The sequence below is a fragment of the Drosophila willistoni genome, chromosome 3R (assembly GCF_018902025.1).
Source record: "Drosophila willistoni isolate 14030-0811.24 chromosome 3R, UCI_dwil_1.1, whole genome shotgun sequence".
In the NCBI taxonomy this organism is placed as follows: Eukaryota; Metazoa; Arthropoda; class Insecta; order Diptera; family Drosophilidae; genus Drosophila; species Drosophila willistoni.
In genome coordinates this window covers 10771096-10794804 of record NC_061086.1, presented here as the reverse complement: position 1 = coordinate 10794804, position 23709 = coordinate 10771096, and the positions used below count along the sequence as shown (strand labels likewise).

The 23709-nt window shown below is 34.1% G+C and overlaps 3 protein-coding genes across 3 annotated transcripts in view; 2 read left to right on the top strand and 1 right to left on the bottom strand.

Annotated features, from left to right (window-relative positions):
- The window catches only part of LOC6651205 (sex determination protein fruitless), a 150967-nt gene that overhangs the window by 102034 nt on the left and 25224 nt on the right, over window positions 1-23709 (bottom strand). Inside the window, exon 2 of the mRNA XM_023179990.2 lies at window positions 8294-8575. Coding sequence (XP_023035758.1) covers window positions 8294-8553 — 260 coding nt within the window. The 5' untranslated portion in view covers window positions 8554-8575. The remainder of the gene's footprint in view (window positions 1-8293; window positions 8576-23709) is intronic.
- Window positions 16405-17059, top strand: LOC6651018. Its single transcript, XM_023180751.1, has 4 exons — window positions 16405-16422; window positions 16483-16620; window positions 16680-16850; window positions 16904-17059. The coding sequence occupies exons 1-4, from the start codon at window positions 16405-16407 to the stop codon at window positions 17057-17059; spliced, it is 483 nt and encodes a 160-aa protein (XP_023036519.1).
- On the top strand, window positions 19542-20220 carry LOC111519504. Its single transcript, XM_023180750.1, has 4 exons — window positions 19542-19557; window positions 19648-19757; window positions 19829-19999; window positions 20065-20220. Exons 1-4 carry the CDS (start codon window positions 19542-19544, stop codon window positions 20218-20220), a joined length of 453 nt encoding a protein of 150 aa, XP_023036518.1.

The window sequence follows — 23709 nt, the reverse complement described above, 5'->3', positions numbered from 1 at the left end:
CATATTTATCGAGAAAGTTCCAACAAGTTCTATAGACTATCGATTGACCAAACTATTGCCGTTTCCTGAAGGTGACTATTTGTTCGATGTCACTTGGCTAATTCTTGGCAAGCCATGTACTTATGTTAAGGTATATGGAACTCTTTCATAATTTATTGGATTGGCATGTAAAAAATGAGTCTAAATAAATAAAGCTCAATGATTTAATTTTGGTTACCAATCTTTCTATAGACATATCAGAAATAACTCTTTTGGGATTGAAGAGTTTTTTTTATTTATGTTTAGTTAACTGTAAAATATAGTATTTTCAATATTTTATTTATATAAGTATATCTCATTTACTGCAAAATACTCATATTTATAACAATTAAATAAGCAAATCATCTGAAAAGTATATCATTGAATGTGTAATGGCAAATGGCATTAGTTGCTAACGATCAAGAAACTGACAATGATGTGGTCATCCGTCAGTTTTATAATTTCGATTGTCCTATTTTTTTTTGTACTCACAACCGTCGATTCAAAATTTGAGTTTACAAATATTCAATGTGATTGTGTAGATGAGAAATTTTGTGGCTTTGAATATTGTTTTCTAAAATCTGTCAATCGTAGTTACAAATACATGTCAATTAAAGTTAATTTACACAAATTACCAATAACCAATTTTTCGGTATGTTTTAACAACAAAAACTTAATAATTTTGCATTCTCTTATTAAACTAAATTTTAGATAAATTTCGTACTGTGGAAACGGTTCAATGGGTATAAGCCATTTCTGTATAATTTCACAATTGAAAATGGTTGTAAATTTTTGGGTAATCCCAAATCAAGAAATCCAGTACAAAAATATTTCTTTGATTTCTTTGGACCGTACGGAAATATGAACCATAAGTGTCCGTTTAATGTAAGTGAAGCCATCATAGAACATAGAATCGAGGTAAATATTTTTTCATTACAGCATGACATATTTATCGAGAAAGTTCCAACAAGTTCTATAGACTATCGATTGACCAAACTATTGCCGTTTCCTGAAGGTGACTATTTGTTCGATGTCACTTGGCTAATTCTTGGCAAGCCATGTACTTATGTTAAGGTATATGGAACTCTTTCATAATTTATTGGATTGGCATGTAAAAAATGAGTCTAAATAAATAAAGCTCAATGATTTAATTTTGGTTACCAATCTTTCTATAGACATATCAGAAATAACTCTTTTGGGATTGAAGAGTTTTTTTTATTTATGTTTAGTTAACTGTAAAATATAGTATTTTCAATATTTTATTTATATAAGTATATCTCATTTACTGCAAAATACTCATATTTATAACAATTAAATAAGCAAATCATCTGAAAAGTATATCATTGAATGTGTAATGGCAAATGGCATTAGTTGCTAACGATCAAGAAACTGACAATGATGTGGTCATCCGTCAGTTTTATAATTTCGATTGTCCTATTTTTTTTTGTACTCACAACCGTCGATTCAAAATTTGAGTTTACAAATATTCAATGTGATTGTGTAGATGAGAAATTTTGTGGCTTTGAATATTGTTTTCTAAAATCTGTCAATCGTAGTTACAAATACATGTCAATTAAAGTTAATTTACACAAATTACCAATAACCAATTTTTCGGTATGTTTTAACAACAAAAACTTAATAATTTTGCATTCTCTTATTAAACTAAATTTTAGATAAATTTCGTACTGTGGAAACGGTTCAATGGGTATAAGCCATTTCTGTATAATTTCACAATTGAAAATGGTTGTAAATTTGTAGGTAATGAAAACTCAAGAAACCCAGTACAAAAATATTTCTTTGATTTCTTTGGACCTTATGGAAATATGAACCATAAGTGTCCGTTCAATGTAAGTGAAGTAATATTTAAAATTTTTGACAAATTAATAACTTTCCTTTGTCTATTTTTTTATAGCATGATATATTTGTGGAAAGAATCCCCACAAGTTTTATGGACTATCGTTTGTCCAAAATATTGCAGTTTCCGGAGGGAGACTATTTATTCGATTTGAGTTGGAAGTTTGATGGCATTTTAAGCACTTTTGTGAAGATCTATGGAACTCTTTTATAAATTTGAATGAAATAAACAAAAATAAGTCAGAAACATTTTTATTCATCTAATTTTGAAAAGCAAGACCAAGTAAAACTTTAAATTGAATGTAAATTACACCATCAACTTTTTATTGTAAATGAGATTTAAATGCGATTATGATTGGTTTGTTTGTTTTTAATGATACATTATGAGAGCTTTCATTTAGGAAACATAAAATCATTGAAACAATTTAAAACGTATTAAAAACTATTGTAATAAACTATATTTCAATGTTACATGTTGCCAACTGACATTAGTTGCTACCGATCAATTGACTGACAATGATGTGGCCATCCTTTGGGTTTATATCTGCCTTGTTTCTGGTTGTAGTCACAATGGTCAATTCAAAATTTGAGTTTACAAACATAAAGTGTTATTGTCCTGTTGACAAATTTTGTCATGTGGAATATTGTTATCTAAAATCTGTGAACCGAAGTTACAAATACTTTTCAGCTAGGTCCAATATACATCAAAATCCTATTACTAATTTTACGGTAATTCGTAATAGTTTCTTTGTGCCTCTATTCATTTTAAATACACATACATACTACAAATTTCAGGTCAATTTGGCATTGTTAAAACGATACAATGGGTATAAGCCATTTCTGTACAATTTCACGGTTGATGGTTGTAAGTTCCTAGGGAACTCCAAAGCGGCTAATCCTGTATCAAAGTATTTCTTTGAATTTTTTGCCCCGTACATGAATGCGAACCACAAGTGTCCGTATGATGTAAGAAGAGTAATATACAAATTCAGTTAACTTAATAAACTTTTTCAATTTTCATTTCTTTTCCAGCATGACCTTATTATAGAGAAATTACCTGCCAGTTCTATGGACTATCGATTGAGCAAACTTCTACCATTTCCTGAAGGTGACTATTTGTTCAATATAACTTGGCTAATTATTGGTATTCCACATGGTAATATTCAAATATATGGAAGTCTTTCATAACTATTGGATGATTCAGTCATGTTAATTACCTTTTATGTTATTATTTTTCATTATTTTCCTGAAAATGCAGTTCAAATGGTATTGTATTTTTGATTCATTTTTAATGACTTTCAGTAAGAGAAAAATATTAAATAAATAAAACAAATAAATAAATCTTATTATTGTTAATATATATATTATACTTTTACTTATTGTTAGAATAAAATATTGTTTATTCTAATTAGGTGAGTAAATCGACTGGAAAATGTAGTTTTTGATTTATTTATGTTGGCCATTAATCTACCGATTTGTGTACTTTGAATATTTGATATTAGCCTCTTGTTGTTGATGGTCAATTTAGCAAGTTTCTTTCATTTTTGGAATAAGTTAAAAAAGACAAATATGATTTTATACATATTATTTTCTTCTACCTATTATGGGAGAAGTCTACTTAATGAGAAACTTTATCTAGTAGCACTAACCATAGAACACATAGATGGGACAAACTCATGATTTTTTGATTGCAAACGCTAGCCTAGTCATGGAACCCCAGAGAACTTCGGGAAAACCCGAACGCTCGTACTCTCAATGAGAGCGTAAAGTGGGGAGAGGGCCAAGCAGCTACGAAAAAATTTCAGTCTAGCACAGACTACAGAACGACGAAGGCAGGCCTATGTCGCTTGTGATTTCGTTCTGTCTATGTATGTGTACACTCGTCGGTACATGCTCAGGCACCGTAGTGTGTGTGTGACGTGAAGTTGTACAACATCGCATTTCAATAGCTCGCTCGACCAAAATTTTTAATTTTCGACAAAACAGCGACAATGCGAATAGAATATGCCCCCGTGGAAAGAATATCAAGAAATATTGCCATCTGCTTCGTATATATCCCGGTGGCTGTACCGATAGAGTGTTCGCTTGGCGATCGGAATGTGCCTGGTTCGATTCACAACTCGAAATCGTCGGCTTAAATAAGGCTTTTTTCTATTTTATAATTTTGTTTTTATTTTTTTGTTGATTTTTTTGTTTCTTTATTTTTTGTTTATTTTTCTTTTTTACTCTATTTTTATTAAAAAATATAAAAAAACTTATTGGTCGGGTCTCGAAATGGGAATCGAACCAGTGACATTCCCCAAGACACATCACGAAGCGAACACTCTATCCTCACAGCCACCGGGATACATACGAAGCAGATGGCAATATTTCTTGATATTCTTTCCACGGGGGCATATTCTATTCGCATTGTCGCTGTTTTGTCGAAAATTAAAAATTTTGGTCGAGCGAGCTATTGAAATGCGATGTTGTACAACTTCACGTCACACACACACTACGATGCCTGAGCATGTACCGACGAGTGTACAGATACATAGACAGAACGAAATCACAAGCGACATAGGCCTGCCTTCGAGGTTCTGTAGTCTGTGCTAGACTGAAATTTTTCCGTAGCTGCTTGGCCCTCTCACTTTACGCTCTCATTGAGAGTACGAGCGTTCGGGTTTTCCCGAAGTTCTCTGGGGTTCCATGACTAGGCTAGCGTTTGCAATCAAAAAATCATGAGTTTGTCCCATCTATGTGTTCTATGGTTAGTGCTAGTAGTCTGTAAATTTTTCTATGTCTCTAAGCGTTCGGTCTTTATATTATTACCCACTTCTTTTCAAACTTAAGTAAAGCTTAATTGAAATGTGTCATATTGACTTGTTTTGTATACAAAAGTTACTACCTCCTTTTCTTTCTTTTCTCTATCTGATTACTTCCGCAATTACAGGTAACACTTGAGTGTGTTTGCTTCAAGTCAATATCAATTGCCTTTATTGGCAGAATATCCGGCTAAAATCCCCATCACAGTCAGAAGGCATAATTCTCACATGAACTTGGCAAAGGTTAAGTTTTTAATTACATGTTTGCTACTGGCCACTTAGTTGGTTAGAGAATGAAGTGAGGGGGCAAAAGGATGTGTACGAAGCAAATAAACAAATAGCAACAAGGACTTCCTTGTTGTTGTACGACCTGTTTGTTGTTGTTGTTGTTGTATATCGGTGTCAGTGCGTGTTGGCTTGCATTCATCATGGTCTCTCTCTTTCTCTCCCTCTCATCTTTTTGTATATTTGTCCTGTGCCAGTTCCACAGTCTACTGCATTCATTAGACTAAGCCAGAAGGAGCTCAGCCAGAGAGATTTAAATTGCATTTACAGCCGCACCTTGGCATCGTTCAGACGCTTCAGCATCCTGGCCTAATGGCGTTACATGACTTGGGGCATCTACTTGAAATTATTATTATTATAATTATGATGATGATTACTTGTCTTTGTTTAGACCTTTGTGGCTATTAGGCAGCAACTATGGCCTAAATGGGCTTACAGTCTGTTATAAACGTTTCATAGCCACAGATAAACTGAGACCAAGACAATCCAGTTGCTTATGGCGCTTTTTAGATAATTTAATTGCTATTGTCGAAAGCAAAACAAGCCTCAAAGTGGTAGAGTTATAAAAAAGTAAAGAGTATTTTTGTGTAAATTCAAGACTTGTCGACAATTAGTATGTCAAAAAACCCTTATCAAGAAACCGGCAATTCTCTTCTGACATTTACATGTGTTACTTAATTCAGTCGCCCCGTGAACCGGAAGTGCATGACGAACGCTGGCAATTTACAACTCGCAACACATGAGGAAAACATATGAAACTTTTCACATCTTTTCACTCCTTTTTTGAGTTAAGGAAAGTCACAATTTGTTAGCAATGAAATTAACTTCACACATGCTCTTCAAGATCAAACAGTAAGAGTGTTGACCATAGGCAACATTAGTTCTGAATGGGTTAATTAACTTTAGAATTCGTTTATCAATTATGTCCCTTATTTTCTCGAATGATTTAATCTAGTATTAATAATTTTATTTGCATATGTATCAAATGTTCAAGTTGAAAACTTGCATGTCTGCTGATTTTTTTTCTTTATCAAACGTTACGACACTTCCGTTTGATTTGATTTGATGGCCAAAAAATTTTACACTCATGGGCTTAATGAAAGAATTGCTGAATTTATCATATATCTTGCATTTGTTTAAGTATTTATTTGCATGTTGGTTCTTTTTAGGGTGGGAACATATCAAAAATTGTTGATTGCATGTTACTGCTGAGCTGTAAAAGTGTTTTTTCTTGTTGTTTTACTTGTTGGAGGAGGCAGGTAATAGGATTTTGTAATATATATGTATGTTTTTTTTTTGGATTGGCATGCGCACAATGCAGCTAAGTGAAATTAACTATTTGTATGCTGAGGTTTTTGTTTTAGGCCTAAAGGCTAAGCCTCTACAGATTGCTTATCACTTGGCTAACACATGCAGAGAGCTCCGATCCTTGGCTCGAATGCAGTTCTATGTTATGGTTTAAAGTGGCTAAGAGTTTTGTCTACTACATATTGAAAGTTGCAGTTTGTAAAGTTTAAATGGCTCTTGACTTACCGCGCATGTTGAAGGGTTTTTTTTTTGTTTTAAGGGGTTAAGATATGTTGATTGTAGTTGATGGTTTTTGGTTTTATCTGTTTTCCGTTTTGATTTTGTTTTTTTTTTTCGAGAGAAATGTATAAATTGTTTGGAATTAACTACTAAACTAATATATTGATTTAGAGAGAGAGTTGAAAATTGTTTCTTTAGGTTGCTTTCTTTGTGGTTAAATGTTGATTGATGAGTAGATTCTTCTGGGGAGATTCCAAAGGGGCTGCTGGTTTTGTTGATTGAAGATTCCAAAAATATTCGGAATTGGCGGCTCCAGTCAAGTTGACATCATAGATCTCACAATTGGCTTGATCGCTTCTTTTTTATTTTGTTTTTTTTAGTCACTTTGAAAAAGTGTTTGCTTTACAATATCTTAGAGCTAAATAGGGAATACCAATTTTCTGTTGTGTTTTTCTGTTCTTTAATAATTTGTACTCTTGGGTAGAAAGTTTTTGCATTTTACATGGTGCATTGTGGGATTAAGTATACATATTTGTGATTAGGCATTATGATTATTATTTTGTAAGTAATAACTATAGTTTAATATGTTTGACTATTTGATTAATATTAGTGTATATTAGTTAATATTATTGTTTTGTGTATTGCTTTAAATCAAGTTCGAGCATTGATTAGTTTATAGAAAAAATTCTTCAATTTCAATTCAATTAGTTTTAGGCTTCTTCTACGTATACTTTATGTTAACATTTTAGCATTAGATGTTAAATTTTTGTTTATTGTTTACTGATTAGAATTTAGCACTTTTTAATAGGCATTTAACTGTAGGCGTTAAGAATTTAGAATATCAATTGATTATGTATGTATATTTGTATAATATATGTATGTATGTATGTGGTATATACTTAGTTGTTAGTTGTGGGAACCAATGGACCCTCAAAGTTAGCTGTTCATCTACTCAATATTTATAATATGTATGTAAGTTTTGTAAGCATAAACTATATTAGTATATATATTTGTATTCTAAGTCTAAATTCATATTGATTAGGAGATTGTAAGGATTACGTATACCATTTGCTGACTTAAAATCTAGGAAATGTTCTCTTCGGTACGGTACAAGTGCAATACTTGAAATGCTCTGCAATAGCATCTTCTTATATATATATAGTCTATATAATGTATCTGATAAATATTTCTCTACATGTTAGTTAGTTGAATTTGGTGTTATGTCTTACAGAGGATAACTCTAAACAGAGTCTACTAAATTGTTTTTAAACTAAGTATGTTTGTATATAGTAGATTTATCTTACATTTAATAGCGTAGCAAACACTTTTTTTTAGTTATTTTTTTTCGTGACATTCTCTCTCAATTTGATGGGTTTAAGGTCCATTTGCAATGGAAATGTATTCCTAATAAAATGGCTACTTTAGTCTAGATTAACATTTACTTTGTCTTGGGCGTAAGTATTTAAGGGCCTTTTATTTAAGTTTACTTTAGTATACTTTTCTCTCGCAACTCTCTGCAAGCACTCGTGTCAAAAGGAATGAAAGGGAACAAACAAAACGAAATTCAAACTAGACGTTGACTTTGGTATTCATTTTTCTTTTCTTTTTTCTTAGGTTTTTTTTTTTTTATTTGGTTGCGCGTTTGGTTTGATTGAAGACTTAGCATAGAAGAAGAAGTGTTGATGTGTTGCTGATGATATGCATTTTAGTTTGGATTTTTATTCTTTTTGTTTTTGTGACTTGATTTCTTTGCTTGTCTTGTTTGCGCTCCCCTTCGCCTGGTAGATCGACAGTTTGTGGCTTACCTAGGCGATGCGGGCGGCAACGGTGGCGGGGGCAATGGCGGCGGCGGTGCCCGCACATCCGTCTCGATGTTCCGCTTATGCGGTGTCTGCAAATCCAGTGCGGCATACGCCGGATGGGCATGACCATGGCCATGTGCGTGGGCATGGCCATGGACTCCACCACCCACACCCAATGGCGACTCACGCGGTCTCAGTGTGGTGGGTGGACCGCGAAAGAGTGCATAGGGATTGCCAAAGTAATCCTGTGAGGTGGCCATCATGTTGATTGTGGTAAACGTAGTACTGCAAAGACAGAAACACGGAAATGGAAATCAATTAGCTCACAATTGGCAAATTATGAAGAGGAATAAAGGTTTCCAAACGGTTAAAATTAAAAGCAAACATTGGCCAACTGTTCTAGCATGTCAATGAAACATTTTTATGGACAGCCATTCAAACTGACTAAACGATGGCAGTCATTACCCACAAACACGACTCACGTCCCCCATTCATGGTACGCTCATCCTTCTGACTTGGTCGCTCTGTCCATTCATTGTTTTTTAATTTAATAGTCATGTAAATTTATTTCGCACGCGAGTGCATTTAATTTGTTTGGTATTATTTTAACATGTTCGCTTGATTGATACCGATGCAGTACACATGTCCAACACACCGTAATTGACAGCCAAGGACATGCTGGGCCATGCTGGGCAAGGACTACGTATGTAATTAAGTACCGACTTCTCGCTTAAAGTGCCGAGCAATTATGTTTAATCAACAAAACAAAAAAAAAAGAGAAACTAATAATAGAACCCATGACATAACAAGCTAAAACAAATTTTAAATATCTGTTGTATAGAGATAATCATATTAAGAACCACATACAATTTAGATTAACAATTTGATAATGCCTAATATCAATTATGAATATTTAATTTCTTTTGTGTTTGTTTCTCGTTGTGTGTTTTAAAGTTATTGCCATGTAGCATAATATAAATTTCTGTTTTTTTTTTAAATAGACGTATAATAAAAGTTATTAATTGTGGCTCTATTTAGACTCCATTTATTATATCCTTAAAGACATTTCGTTAAAGTAGAGCTTCTTGGCCTTCTTCCTTGAAATCGTTGAAGTAAATTTACTTAACTAACTAGTAATAAAGAAACTGAAAATAATTTCTTAATTACCATATGAATGTTGAAAAATATTCCAGAAATAAATATCAATCGTCCAACAATATGAGTTGCCGTTGCTCACATTTGATAGCCCAATTAAACAATTAATTAAAACATGCCACAGAATCAATTGGAATCATCTTACAAAGCTTGGCAATTGCTTGGAATGAACAACAAAGCATTTTCAGCTGTAAGCTAACGGGCAAACATTTCAATGCTCATGTAAACGTAAATGGCTCATTACACTCCTCATTTGTCTCCTCACCCCTCAGACACACCCACACACACACACGTCGAGCACTTGGCGTAACTTGCAATTAAATGGTTGCACTGCCCTTACTCTCGCCACAATTGCCAGTCCTTGGCCAGTACTTGACGTGTGTACGCAATTTCCAACCAATTGGCATTAAGTGGCCAAGGGATTTCAAATCGCGCAATTATGCCAGTTAACGCTGGACAGGAAATACTAGTAGCTATTTTTTATGAATGGTTGTGATTTGAATGCTCTTATGCGGTTATTCCTTTTAGAAGAGGAATGCCGACAGGAGTTTGAAATGTAATGTGATGGATTTTAACTTGTGCATAATTATGTGTAAGAAAAGAAATCAGAGATGGATAAAAGTTTATATGAAGCGTATAAAACTGTTACTTGCTGGCGTTGATATATGTGTGTGTGTGAGTGTGTGTGTGATGGTGCCTTGCGGCAGGCAGCCGGGGAACTGTTTAAACTTACTTGGCCCAACTTTTTATGACATCAAATGCATGGGAGAGGTGAATACGCATCCTCGACGCTAATGGCACACCCCAAGAGTGTCGTTGGTGGGAACGAGAATGAGCAGTGACTCGAACGATTCACGCAGACTGGCACAAAAGCGTATACACGCATATACACACAAACACTCTCACGCCCGGAACAGTATAAATCTGGAGCAATAGCGTCAAGTGCACGCAGTCTGCTGCACTGCATCGAGTCAGAGTCTGGGCAGCAGGAACAACATTTAAATAGGCCAGACGATAACACACACACACACACACACATACATGCAGCTCGCATTGGTGTCACCTACTGAACGAACCTCAACGCATTGAGACCACCGAGAACAGGGCCCAAAGAATCAGGCAAAGTAATCTCTGTTGTGCAGCGCTTTACAACGCCGAACCGAGACTGCCATACACTAGGGAACTGTTAATGAGTCAAGACATCCATGCAGCATCCATGTGCGTGGGAGTGTCTAAGTGCGTTGGCGTTGAGCTGAAAGCCGCCCTGACGACGACAACAATGGCGGCCACCAACAACACCAACCCGTTACGTTTTGTTGCCTACATTTGTGCGCTGCCTTGGCGGTTAAGATCGAGACTTTTGTGTGCCTGTGTGCGTGTGTGTGTGTGTCTATACGCTGTTATTATAGAGATGGTAGCTTCCATTTGTAAATCACTCAGTTAAATATTATTTTCAAATCATATGTTCAGGGTCATTTTTTACATTTCCTTTTTCATATTTTAATACTTGGACATTTAAATTTCTTCTACTACTTGAAATGTGAACAAATTAAGTTGATAACTTAATGCGGTTAAGAAGACTAAAAGCATTTAGTAAATGGTTTAATTACAACTTAAGTAAGCGTCATAGAAAACAATCAAAGGAAAAACAATTGGCTATACTTAAAGGGAAAAAAGCAGTCTGTTGGACATAGAACATAAATATCAAAGAAGCTAACTTCGGCTATGCCGAAGTTTATATACCCTTGCAGTATACTTGGCAATAATATTTTTCCTTTTTGAAATTTCTTTCCCTGCAACTCAATTCATCAATACACAAACAAAATATTATTTCTCTTTTTACCACAAGTTTTTCTTCTTCCATCATTTTCTAAGCAAAGCACGGCACGCATACACATACAGTTCATGTAGCGTTGCGTCTGTGTGTGTATGCGTGTGCTCTGTTGATTTGATGATGGCAGTAGTAGGCAGCAAGCAGCGCTGCCGGCAGCGTTTGAACCGATTTATATTGACTGTAACTTGTGTTCTATTTATCGGATCAGATTCAAATTTTGGGATCTGAGATTTTATATCTATTACTATCATATTGGTAATTTCATGGGGATACTCCAATTTTTGCAAAAATGTTTCTTCTAGAGCTATATGATATAGTGGTCCGATCCCAAAGATTTTCATACTTTATCTCACCCGGGTAAAAAAAAGCTCCCAAAAAAATTTCATCCCGATAGCTCTTAAGATGGCTAAGTAAAACGCGTACGCACCGACGGACAGACGGACAGACGGTCAGACGGACAGACGGACATGGCTATATCGACTTAGCTTCTCATGCTGATCAAGAATATATATACTTTATGGGGTCGGAAACGTCTCCTTCTGTGCGTTACAAACATCTGACCAATTTTATAATACCCTCTGCAAGGGTATAAAAAGAGAGAAATATGGAAGCAAGAAGTTTAATAACAAACTTTATATACTCTTGAAAATGGGTAAGATAAAAGGAAACCATTTACATTCTTATATATCCAATAACAATTGTAAAGAAAAGATCCCAAGTAACTTATTGCAGGAATCGATAAATAATCACGCTCTCATCGCCATTTCCTGCCTGGAGCACAATGAATTTCAATACGTATGTATGTGTGTGTGTCTATGAGTGTGTGTGCTTGGTACCTGCCTTTTGTTTTGTGCGGCATCAATAAAAGCATTTTCCATATTGCCATTGCATAATGTATGATAAATGCACAACTGTCTCCGGTACTCGTCTCTGTATTATAAAGTGTAACCGGGTTTAACTAGTTTGAAGGGAATCGAAGGCTTACAGTTTTTTACCTCACTCATTGGAAATTCATTTGCCACTCATTATGCATTTGCCTGTCTTTTAATTAATTGAACTACTTGACAGGCGTGGAATATTCTTATTGAAATGCGGCATAAAAAGCCCAAGCCTTGACTTGAGTGGAAGCAAAAAAGTTTTGCCGGCATTTAAACAAAAAAACACAAGACTTGAAAAAAAAGAGAGAAAACTGTGTTTCGTTTCACTTTTTTGCTTTTTTGTTTTGTCTTACAAAGTTGGCTTTTTTCTTTGCTATCTGGTGGAACTTTTGCTGACTTTTAGCTCAAACTGTTCAACTGCTCGGCCCCCCGTGCCATCGTGTTGCTTGAGAATCAGCAGTAACTTTGCTGCTAGATGCCACAGCTCCGTCTTTGGTGATGGCAAAGCGAAGACAGCTAAAGCAAGCACATGGGGCATGGGTCAGGGGGCATGTGGCATGGGAGACAGACCAGAGATAATCCTTTTTGTTGCTTTATTGCGTTAGCCTGTCGTTTTGTGGTTTAGCGCTTTAAGACGCCAATAAATTGAATTTGTAGCCAGGCTAAAATGTTCTCACTCAAAAGACTCTTTCGACATCAGCTGTGCCGGCCAGGCGGCCAGGCGGACAGGCGTTCAGGCCAGGGCAGTAACTCAGCCGTCCAGTTGTTTAGTCAAATGTTCGGTTGCCTTGTAAGCTGATTTCCCTTTCTACCCCTCACTTTTGCATTTGACTTTGGTTGGCCAAAAGCATTTCTAACGCTTTTTACTCTCGTCTATTTGATTAGGGTTGTTGGCTTTAAAAAGGAACCTTGAGTTTGCTTGGCATTCCATTTGCTATGTAACTGCATATACATACATACATATATAGACATATATAAGTGGGCGTTTGGAAACAAGAATGCTATCAGGCTCTACCGGGCACTCGCTATCCGCATTTGTATCACAATTTTGGACTCTATTGGCCAAGTGCTGTGTATGTGGCCATTGTTGCAGCTGCAGTTGCAGCTGCTGTTGCTGACGTTTTGTTTGCATGCAATTCCATAAAGTCCTGTGCGTGCATTCAGGTTATTCCGCCAGCTCAGGCGTTTGACATGAAAAATGCATTTTATTGGGATTATTTTTATATCGCCCACAACCAACGCCCTCCCCGCCCCCACCAAGGACCACCAGGACTCCATTTGCCCTGTCCTTTCGCGACAGCCATTTAAATTTGGTTAACATTACCGCATGCCACGACCGTCATGAGGAAGGGGGAATGAGAAGTGGCCCATTAAAATTTATATGTATGTATGTTTTTGGTGTGTGTAAAAATTGTTTAAAATGCAAATACAATTAATTTTTACATTTATGTTTAGTTAGACAAGTGAGGGGCAGCAGCGGCTGCCAGCCAATTTTCGCACTTTTTAATTCAATTTTTCAATAACACCGAACTGAGCAAAAACAAGCAACTAAAAAAACTAAAAGTATCCTTTGTGTGCTTTTGTGTTGAGTGGCCATTGTTAATAGCCAATTACGTGCTTGTTTTTTTTGTTTTTTTTTTGTCTTTGGTTATTCTACTTTTTTGGCCATGTAGTTGTGATGTGTTGCGGTCACTAGCAAAGTGGCCGGCGCTGTGTTGTTGCTACATGTCCATGTCCAATTCGCGGCTATGTAGAAAGAGTCGCTACGTGCTCGGCTTTCAAACTTTGTGATTTTATGATGAAAATTATATTGAAGACCAGCAGCCAGGGACCAGGACCAAAGCATTTTATGTAGCACGTTGGCATTAGTTTATAATTTTCATATAATGTCCATTGGTTTAAATGCTTTTGTAATGCTCACTCAGTTTTCAGATGGGCGGGGAGAGGGAGAATTAAACACATAAAGAGATTACACTGGATTTGTGCAAACAATTTCATAGATTTAAATAACCATAATCAATTCATTATTGAACACCAACAAAACTACACCAATAAGCTAACGATAATTTTTTCAATCCTTAGCCAAATGGAATTTTGTATATACTTTTTTGTATCTATTCGTTTCATATAATATATATATATTATGAATAAGCAAAATGATGAAATTGCTTAAAAAAAAATTTAAAATTAGAGTGAAATTACTCACTATCGAACACAGATCAAAGAACTCATAAGAAATTACGTAAACGATGATTTTCTGGATGATTTCCCTCTTAAATTATCAATAGTTTTATGTAATTTTTCATATTTAACTAACTAAATTGACTGGAAAATATAGCTTGTGATCTATGTATAATTTCAGTTGAGTCCGTGACATTAGTTTGTGTCATTTGAATCGAGAGTTAAGATGCGGTTTACATTTTGTTTTGTATTTTGGTTTGCCATATCCTTTATAATGGTCCATTCGAAATTTGAATTCACTAATATTAAATGTGAGAATCTAGACAAGTTATTTGGTGGTTTTGAATATTGTTATTTGAAATCTATTAACCGAACCTATAAGTACGCTTCGCTCAAGGTCAATTTATTTCAAATCCCTATCACCAACTTTTCGGTAATTCAAGACAAATGCTAACTATAGACAATGATTTAAATTGGTTTTAAATTTCAGGTCAACTTAGCAGTTCTAAAATGGTCCAATGGATATAGGCCATTTGTTTATAATTTCACCACTGATGGTTGTAAATTTCTAGGTAATGTCAATGCCAGAAATCCGGTAGGAAAATATTTCTTTGATTTTATTTCACCGTATGCCAATGTGAACCATAAGTGTCCGTTCAATGTAAGTAAAGCAACCATAAATTTATATATATATTTATATTGTTTTCTTTTGTAGCATGACATTATATTAGACAAAGTGCCTATAAGTCATATGGATTATCAATTAACAAAATTAATACCCTTTCCAAAGGCTGACTATTTGTTTGAAAGTACATGGTTTGCTTATGGTATTACACGCGGAATCGTGAAAATATATGGAAAACTTTCTTAGGTAACATAGTTAAGCTGGGTATGGAAATTTTTACATAAATAAAGCTTGTTTAGTTTTGTTTTCTTCTTTGAAAAACGAATTAAATTGTATATTTCAATTTCTAACTAAATGGTCTCTTATCAAAAATCAAATCAAAGCTATTATATAAACCAATTAAATATATTAATCGACTGGAAATTGTATTATACAATCGATAATATAAGCCTGCCTATGATTATTAGTTGCTAACGATCCACAGAACCATCAAGATGTGGTCAGGTTACAAAATTGCATTTTGGTTTGCCGTGCTATTTGTTTTACTCCCAAAAATTTATTGTAAATTCGAGTTTACAAACTTGAAATGTGGAAGTCTTGACAAAGCGTTTTCTGGTTTTGAATACTGTTATTTGAAATCAATTAATAGAACTTATAAGTACGCTTCACTTAAGGTCAATTTATTTCAAATACCTGTCACTAATTTTTCGGTACTTAAGGATAAATGGCAACTTTTGACAACCGATCTAATTTAATCTAAATTTCAGGTTCAGATGGCACTTTCTAAATGGTCAAATGGGTACAAGCCATTTCTTTATAATTTTACTATAGATGGATGTAAATTTCTGGGAAAGGAAAGTTCAAGAAATCCAATAGCTAACTCTTTTTTTGATCTGATTACACCCTACAGCAATGTGAATCATAGGTGTCCATTTAATGTAAGTAAAGTGGTCAAAAATATTTTGTCACTATATATATTGTTTACTTTTTTCAGCATGATCTTCTAGTAGAGAAACTGCCAATAAACTATATCGACAACCAATTAACCAAATTAATACTTTTACCTAAAGCTGTATACCTGGTTGAGACCAAATGGATTGCTTATGGTGTTCCACGTGCTTATGTTAATATATATGGAACTCTTTCATAATTATTTATATTTATGCAGTGTAAAGTACATGTGTGGACTTAATGGGTCATGGTTGGGTCATAAGTACTTTTACTTTATTGAAAATGTATGTTTTGTTGTGAAAATTTGTATTGCAAAATAATAAAATGAAATCGTCGTTTCAAATCTCGAACTAAATAATGTTTTTTTTATCAGACATTAAAGCTGTAGTAAACAATTAAATATATTAATCGACTGGAAAGAGTACAATCCAATTGTTTACATAATTTAAACTATTTTTGTTAGTTGCTAACGATCCATAGATCCACCAAGATGTGGTCGGATTATAAAGTTGCATTTTGGTTTGCCGTGCTTTTCGTTTTATTTGCAAATATTCATTCGTAATTTGAGTTTACAAACTTAAAATGTGAAAGTCTTGACAAAGCTTTTTGTGGTTTTGAACGTTGTTACTTGAAATCAGTAAATCGAAGTTATAAATACGCATCGGTTACAGTCAATTTATACCAGCTTCCAGTCACCAATTTTTCAGTACTTACCAAACAAATGAACCAATTTTACGGTTTATTATTAAAATACTTTAATTACAGGTCAACCTGGCACTATTGAAACGATTCAATGGGTATAAGCCATTTCTTTACAATATAACTGTAGATGGATGCAAATATCTGGAGTCTGTAAAATCAAGAAATCCAGTAGCAAAATATTTTTTTGATTTCATTTCACCCTATGGCAATATGAATCATAAGTGTCCATTCAATGTAAGTGAAGTAATGCTATGTACCATTCGCTATTCTAAGCATTTTCCTTGAAGCATGATATTATTGTAGAAAGACTGCCAATATATTTTGTTAACTACCGAGCAACAATACTGTTGCCATTTCCTGAGGGCGACTATATGGTTGATTCCACTTGGATGGCCGGTGGTGTTTCACGTGCTTATGTTAAAGTATATGGAACTCTTTCCTAACTAATAAAATTAATTAAGTGAATTCAAATCGATTGGATAATTAACAATTCTTTTGAAATATATTGTCGTTTATTTTGCAAACTCTTTGGTCGATGGGGGAAAGTTTCACTATCGACCCATGAACTAACCTAACAAAATTTGATATTTAAATAACAATGAAAAAGAATCATTTACGTCTCATTAGATTTTCGTATAGTTTGGCAAAATTATTTTGTAATTATTATTACATTTAAAGTTAGGGAATTTATAGTTTTCTCTATGCAGTGTTTGAATTAGTTACTAAAGCCTCAATCACCAGCAAAGATGTGTTCAATAAATCTTTTTATTTTTTGGTCTGTCCTGTTTTTTACAATAGTCACAAAGATTGATTCCAAATTTGAGTTTACGAACATAAAATGTGAATGTGTAGATAAGGAATATTGTGGATTTGAATATTGTTATTTGAAATCCATTAACCGAAGTTACAAATACGTTTCAGCCAAAATGAATTTGCACAAACCGCCGATAACCAGTTTTTCGGTAGCTATCTACAAATGGAATACTTTTTAACCTACTGAAACAATAAAAAAAAAGTTAACTTAATATTTTAGATAAATATTTCATTAATGAAACGGTTTAATGGGTATAAGCCATTTCTGTATAATTTCACACTTGATGCTTGTAAGTTTCTGGGGAACACCAAATCTGGAAATCCAGTGATAAAATATTTCTATGGTTTTTTTGCTCCGTATACCAATGCGAACCATAGTTGCCCATTCAATGTAATTGATTCAGACCTAAACGAATACAGTTTTCCATTATAATTAAATATAGTTTTTTTGCAGCATGATATAATGGTTAATCAAGTGCCTACTAGTTTCGTCGACTATCGAATGACACAACTCCTTCCATTTCCTGAGGGAGATTATATGATAGATTTAACTGGTACAGTTTTTGGCGTTCAATTTGCTAATGTTAAAACATATGGGACTCTTTCATAACTATGGACATTGTGTATACTGTTTTTAATAATAAATATATTTTTAGTCTCCGGTGAAGCAAATATGTATTTAAATTGTATCATTTAAGCAATTAAAAATATAAATCATCTGGAAAGTTCAGTTTTCACCCGTTTATATTGGTTTCAATAAGCGTTTGGATATTTTTAGTTACTTCTTATCCACAGATTCAACGATATGTGGTCATACTATAGAATTGCATTTTGTTTTGCCGTGTTTTTTGTTGGATTCACAACGATCAATTCTAAGTTCGAATTTACAAATATAAAATGTGAATGTTTAGATAAGAAATTTTGTGGATTTGAATATTGTTATTTGAAATCTATAAACCGAAGTTACAAATACGTTTCCGCCAAGATGAATTTGCACCAACCACCGATAACCAAGTTTTCGGTAACTATTTTCGTGATCAATGTGATAAACTAAGTTTAAATATTCTTGAATTTTAGACGAGTCTTTCATTGATGAAACGTTTCAATGGGTATAAACCATTTCTGTATAATTACACTGTTGATGGTTGCAAATTTCTAGGAAACGTCCAATCTGGAAATCCAATAGTAAAATATTTCTATGGTTTTTTTGCTCCGTACACCAATGCGAATCATAGTTGCCCCTATTATGTAATTAATGAATGTTAACTGATTTTGTTGCTAATTTTGTAGAATTTATTATGTATTTATATTGTTTGCAGCATGATATCATGGTTAATCAAGTGCCTACTAGTTTCGTCGACTATCGAATGACACAACTCCTTCCATTTCCTGAGGGAGATTATATGATACATATGACTGGTACATTTTTTGGCGTTCAAAGAGTTAACGTTAAGGTGTATGGAACTCTCTCATAATTTTTGATTCCGTACATCCAAATTTACTGGTTTTGTTTGACTTAATTCATTCGGGTACACTGGTTTGAGGTATAAATTATTTCGGTTATAAATAGGAAACCACAAAGTTTCCGATTAACTTAATATGTTTTCGATTTCAATCACATACTATACTATAGTCACTTTGGTACACAATTAAATATATAAATCAACTGGAACGATCAGTTTCCAATCGTATATGGTGGTTTCAATAATCGTTTGAATATCTTGATATCCTTGCAAACTTTTCAGCTATCAGTTGGGAAACTGTTAATAACTTCATTCTCGACAACTATTATATCAACTAGTGACTCACTTAGTAAACTACCGATAGTCACTCAAAGGTTCAATTGCGATTTTGAAATCGATTTAACAGATATTTGAAATGTTAAATTGGAATTTAATGGGTTGGTGACTAAGTTCAGCTCTCTTTATTAATTACCGTGGTTTAAAAATAGTAAAGTAAATATGTATATAAACAATCAAATCTAATTTTCTAGATCTCACTATGTTTTCCACATAATTACGACAAATTATTTTGTAATTATTTTTACGTTAACAGTTACGGAATGATATTCAATATTAGAACTAGTTGTGGACACTTCAATCACCAACAAAGATGTGGTCAATAAATGGTTCGATTTGTTGTTCTATCCTGTTTTTTGCCATATTCACAGAGATTGAATCTAAATTTGAGTTTACAAACATAAGATGTGAATGTTCAGATAAAGAATTTTGTGGTTTTGAATATTGTTATTTAAAATCTGTTAACCGAAGTTACAAATACGTTTCAGCCAAAATGAATTTGCATAAATTGCCAATAACTAAGTTTTCGGTAATTATTAACAAACAGAAAACTTCTTCACAAAGTGTACACAATAATTTAAGCTGTTTTTTTAAATTTAGGTAAATTTTTCATTGATGAAACGGTTTAATGGATATAAACCATTTCTGTACAATATAACGATTGACGGTTGCAAGTTTCTGGGGAACGTTAAATCTGGAAATCCAGTGGCTAAATATTTCTTTGGCTTTATTTCACCCTATACAAATGCGAACCATAGTTGTCCTTATTATGTAATTAATGAAAATTTCATCGATTTTATTGTTTTTGCTTAAAATTCAATATATTTTATTTGCAGCATGACATCATGGTTAATACAGTCCCTGCAAGTTTTATCGACTATAAAGTAACTCAACTTCTCCCGTTTCCCGAGGGAGATTATATGATGGATATGACTGGTACAGTTTTTGGGGTTCAAAGTGCTAATGTTAAGGTATATGGAACTCTTTCGTAGTTATGGACATTGTGTAAATGTTTATTAAACATTTTTATTTTGCCGTTTTTTTTTGTTTTACTCACAACTAAATGTGAATCTGTTGATAAGGAATTGTGGTTTTGAAAATTGGTTTTTGAAATGTATTAACGAAAGTTACAAATACGTTTCATCCAAGATAACCAGGTTTTCGGTAACTATCTTTGTGATCACGTAAATTTAAATTTCCTTCAATTTTAGACGAGTCTTTCATTAATGAAATGGTTGAATGGGTATAGACTATTTCTATATAATTACACTATTGATGGTTGTAAATTTCTGAGAAATGTCGTTTGACCGTTGCCAGTCAGAAAAATCGGTAGACAAATGAGTCTGCCGCAATAGTAACTTTTTTTTAACATTTCAATCATCCAAAAACTTAGTTTGAGGCGGTTGCATCTCTCCTTGATGATATCCACACTGTCCGTATCCATCCAAATCTCGACCTGTTCATTGGGGCAAATATTCTTGACTATAGGGGGTACATTTTCCCGGCTCACCACAGCCCACTTCACGGTCGTAATATCAGAGTACTGCAGTTCCAGGAGCGTGAAAATTAGCTGCAAACAATCCTCGACCTTTGGCCACGTAACTCTTGCCGCCGTTAGGTGAAGGAAGTTTATAAGACTAACAGCCGCATAGGATTCCATGGCACATACGTTGCGAGCCACCCACTCCATGGTGTCTTCGTCGGCAGCTGCGATAAAGAGTCGTCCCTCATACTCGGTCACCGGAGTCACCTCATTAAAATTTAAGCAGCGAACGTTTCTATAATCAAAAAAAAAACCCAAAGAACTCTTCTAAGAGATCGCAAAAGTTTTTCTCACACTCCGAGGAAGAAACAACTACAACAAACTGCCTGTTTTCTGGGAGTATGTTTACGTAAGGTGGCTGCTGACTACTTACAACATCCGGTTCCATTTCGATTTCAGATTTAACCGAGCTTGGTCGAGATTTAATATCGCAGCCTCCCATAACGCATTCCTCCTTCATACATCCATACGAGGGGCTTTGTACACTCTCCTCACAGGATTCGAAAACCTTTTTGAACCTATTTTCCAAAGACGGAATATTCAGTCAGGCTGAATTTTTGTTTTCCTATTCCTAACTCTTACCGCTTAGTCTCAATGAGTTTTTCGTGCCCTTGGCCTTTTTCTTTGTGCCCCCGTTTGAGATTGAATGTCAACGGAAAGCAGTTATCCAATAACTCACTGCTCGATCCGGAGGATTGCTCACTGCCACACACTCACTTGCATGATCAGTTGTACAGTCAACATATTTTCACTTTTTTTTTTTTTTTTTTTTTTGATGATCAGAAGTAAGGCAAAGTATTTGTTTTATTTTTGATGTTGACTGTATGAGTTCACGAAGTAGAATGATTGAAGTATTGTACCCCCTTGACCAGGTCAAATTTTACAAACATCCCAGGCCTTATTGGATGTCAAAAATGTGTGAATTGCTTCCGTCTAGCCGAAAGTACTAGATACTTTCGAAAATAAGCTAAGCAGTATGCAATTGCCCAATCTTTCTGTCTCATTTTATACCCTTGCAAAAAGAGTATATTAATTTTGGTCAGAAGTATGCAACGTATAGAAGGAAGCATTTCCGATAAAATAAAGTATATATTCTTGATCAGCACGACAAGACGAGTTCAAGTCCGTCCGTCCGTCCGTCTGTCTGGAGCTACAGAGCTAAAATTTTGCATGTAGGCTTGTATATACTGCAGGGTTTGGATATCTTGGATTCAGGCGGATCGGCCCTATATCATAAAGCTCCCATACAAACGACAAAGTCACGAACAGTGACTTTTCTCAAAAACTTCATTCTTTTCTGAGCTATTATCGTGAAATTTAATATTGGTGAGTTTATTACACATATTATCGACAATGCCAAATTTTATCAAGATCGGGTGACTATATCATACAGCTCTCATAGGAACAATTGGTGGAAAACAGTGACTTTGTTCAAAAACTTCGTTATTTCCTATGCTAAGAATGTGGGCCATTCTTTCGCAAACTTTAGCCTTTTTAGATAAAACGTTTTGCTATAGGTAAGGAAAGAAAGTTATACCAAAAAAGTTGCAAGGGTATACAAACGTTGACGTATATATTCTTTACAGTATGTTTTTATAGTTAATAAACTCCCTAGAAGTTTTGTCGGCTATCGAATGACACAACTTTTTCCGTTTCCTGACGGATATTAAATGTTACAGTTTTTGTGGTTCAGTTTGCTGATGTTAAAATATATGGAACTCTCTCGTAATTATCGATGTTTCTTGCAATGTATTTCAGCAGTGTTAAACATAATTAAATTTTCATGTATTAAAGCAGACTGCAGCTTTTCTATAGTTATCCAAAGTTATCCATGTCGTTTTTCTAACGGCGGAGATATGTCGTTACCCCTATCCAGAGTTTAGTTATTTCAACTCAACTTAACGTCTATTGATCAAAATTTGATAGAAATACAGATATTGGCTGCCCATTTTAACGATCATTGGGTTAGAACCGAACCAGTTTTCCTAACTACTTGTTTTCTTGAAAAAGAAAGTTAATAAAGTATATAAACAATTCGTTCCACAAAATTATACAACTTTTTGTAGAGCAATACAAAATTATTCGATCCCTTAATGATTTTCATTTTTTTTATTTTGTTACTAAAGGCATTCCATGTAGTATACCAACTGGTATATGATGTGCCAATTTTACACACTTCTCTTTTAATTTAGATTACTTTTCTGAGACAAGTGATTATTTGTTTTATACCTTATAGATTGCTTATGCTGCTCCAAAGGTCATTGTAAAAATTTATGAAACTATTTCACAACTGCTAATTATTACTATTTAAACTAAGTTCTGTCTGAATATGTACTTAAATATATTTTCAGTGCCTATAAAAATATATTTAAGTACATATTCATATGTGAGAAAGAAATGGTTTCATTCGATCAAAAATTATTGATTTACTGATACGGGGAACATGTTTTGTTTTGTTAAAAAGAAAGAAGAATCGTTTTTTTAAATTACCTACTAATTAGTCTCTGTTATCAGAACATCAAAGCACTTAAATTTACCAATCAACTGTAAAGTGTTCCCCATAATCGTTTTTGGCTCCTTTGGGAAAATGTCATTAGTTGCTGTCGATCTATAGATACACCAAGATGTGGTCAAATAATAAATTTAAATTTTTGTTTACCGTGTTTTTCGCTATATTTGCAAAGATTGATTCTAAATTTGAGTTTACAAACATTAAATGTGAAAGTCTTGACAAGGCGTTTTGTGGTTTTGAATCTTGCTACTTGAAATCGGTAAACCGAAGTTACAAATACTTCACAGTTCGAGTAAATTTATATGAGCTTCCAGTTACCAATTTTTCGGTAGAAACCACGAACTTAATTGTCTTTAAACCTATATACATAGCTTTTAAAATTCCAGGCCAGTTTGGCACTTTTTAAACGTTTCAATGGCTACAAAC

Bases quoted from the DNA above. Each gene is read 5' to 3' on its own strand.
- LOC111519504 (XM_023180750.1), top strand. The intron at 19,758-19,828 runs GTAATTATTAAC...TTTTAAATTTAG, and splicing joins TGCCAATAACTAAGTTTTCG to GTAAATTTTTCATTGATGAA. The intron at 20,000-20,064 runs GTAATTAATGAA...TTTTATTTGCAG, and splicing joins ACCATAGTTGTCCTTATTAT to CATGACATCATGGTTAATAC.
- LOC6651018 (XM_023180751.1), top strand. The intron at 16,621-16,679 runs GTACTTACCAAA...CTTTAATTACAG, and splicing joins TTCCAGTCACCAATTTTTCA to GTCAACCTGGCACTATTGAA. The intron at 16,851-16,903 runs GTAAGTGAAGTA...TTTTCCTTGAAG, and splicing joins ATCATAAGTGTCCATTCAAT to CATGATATTATTGTAGAAAG.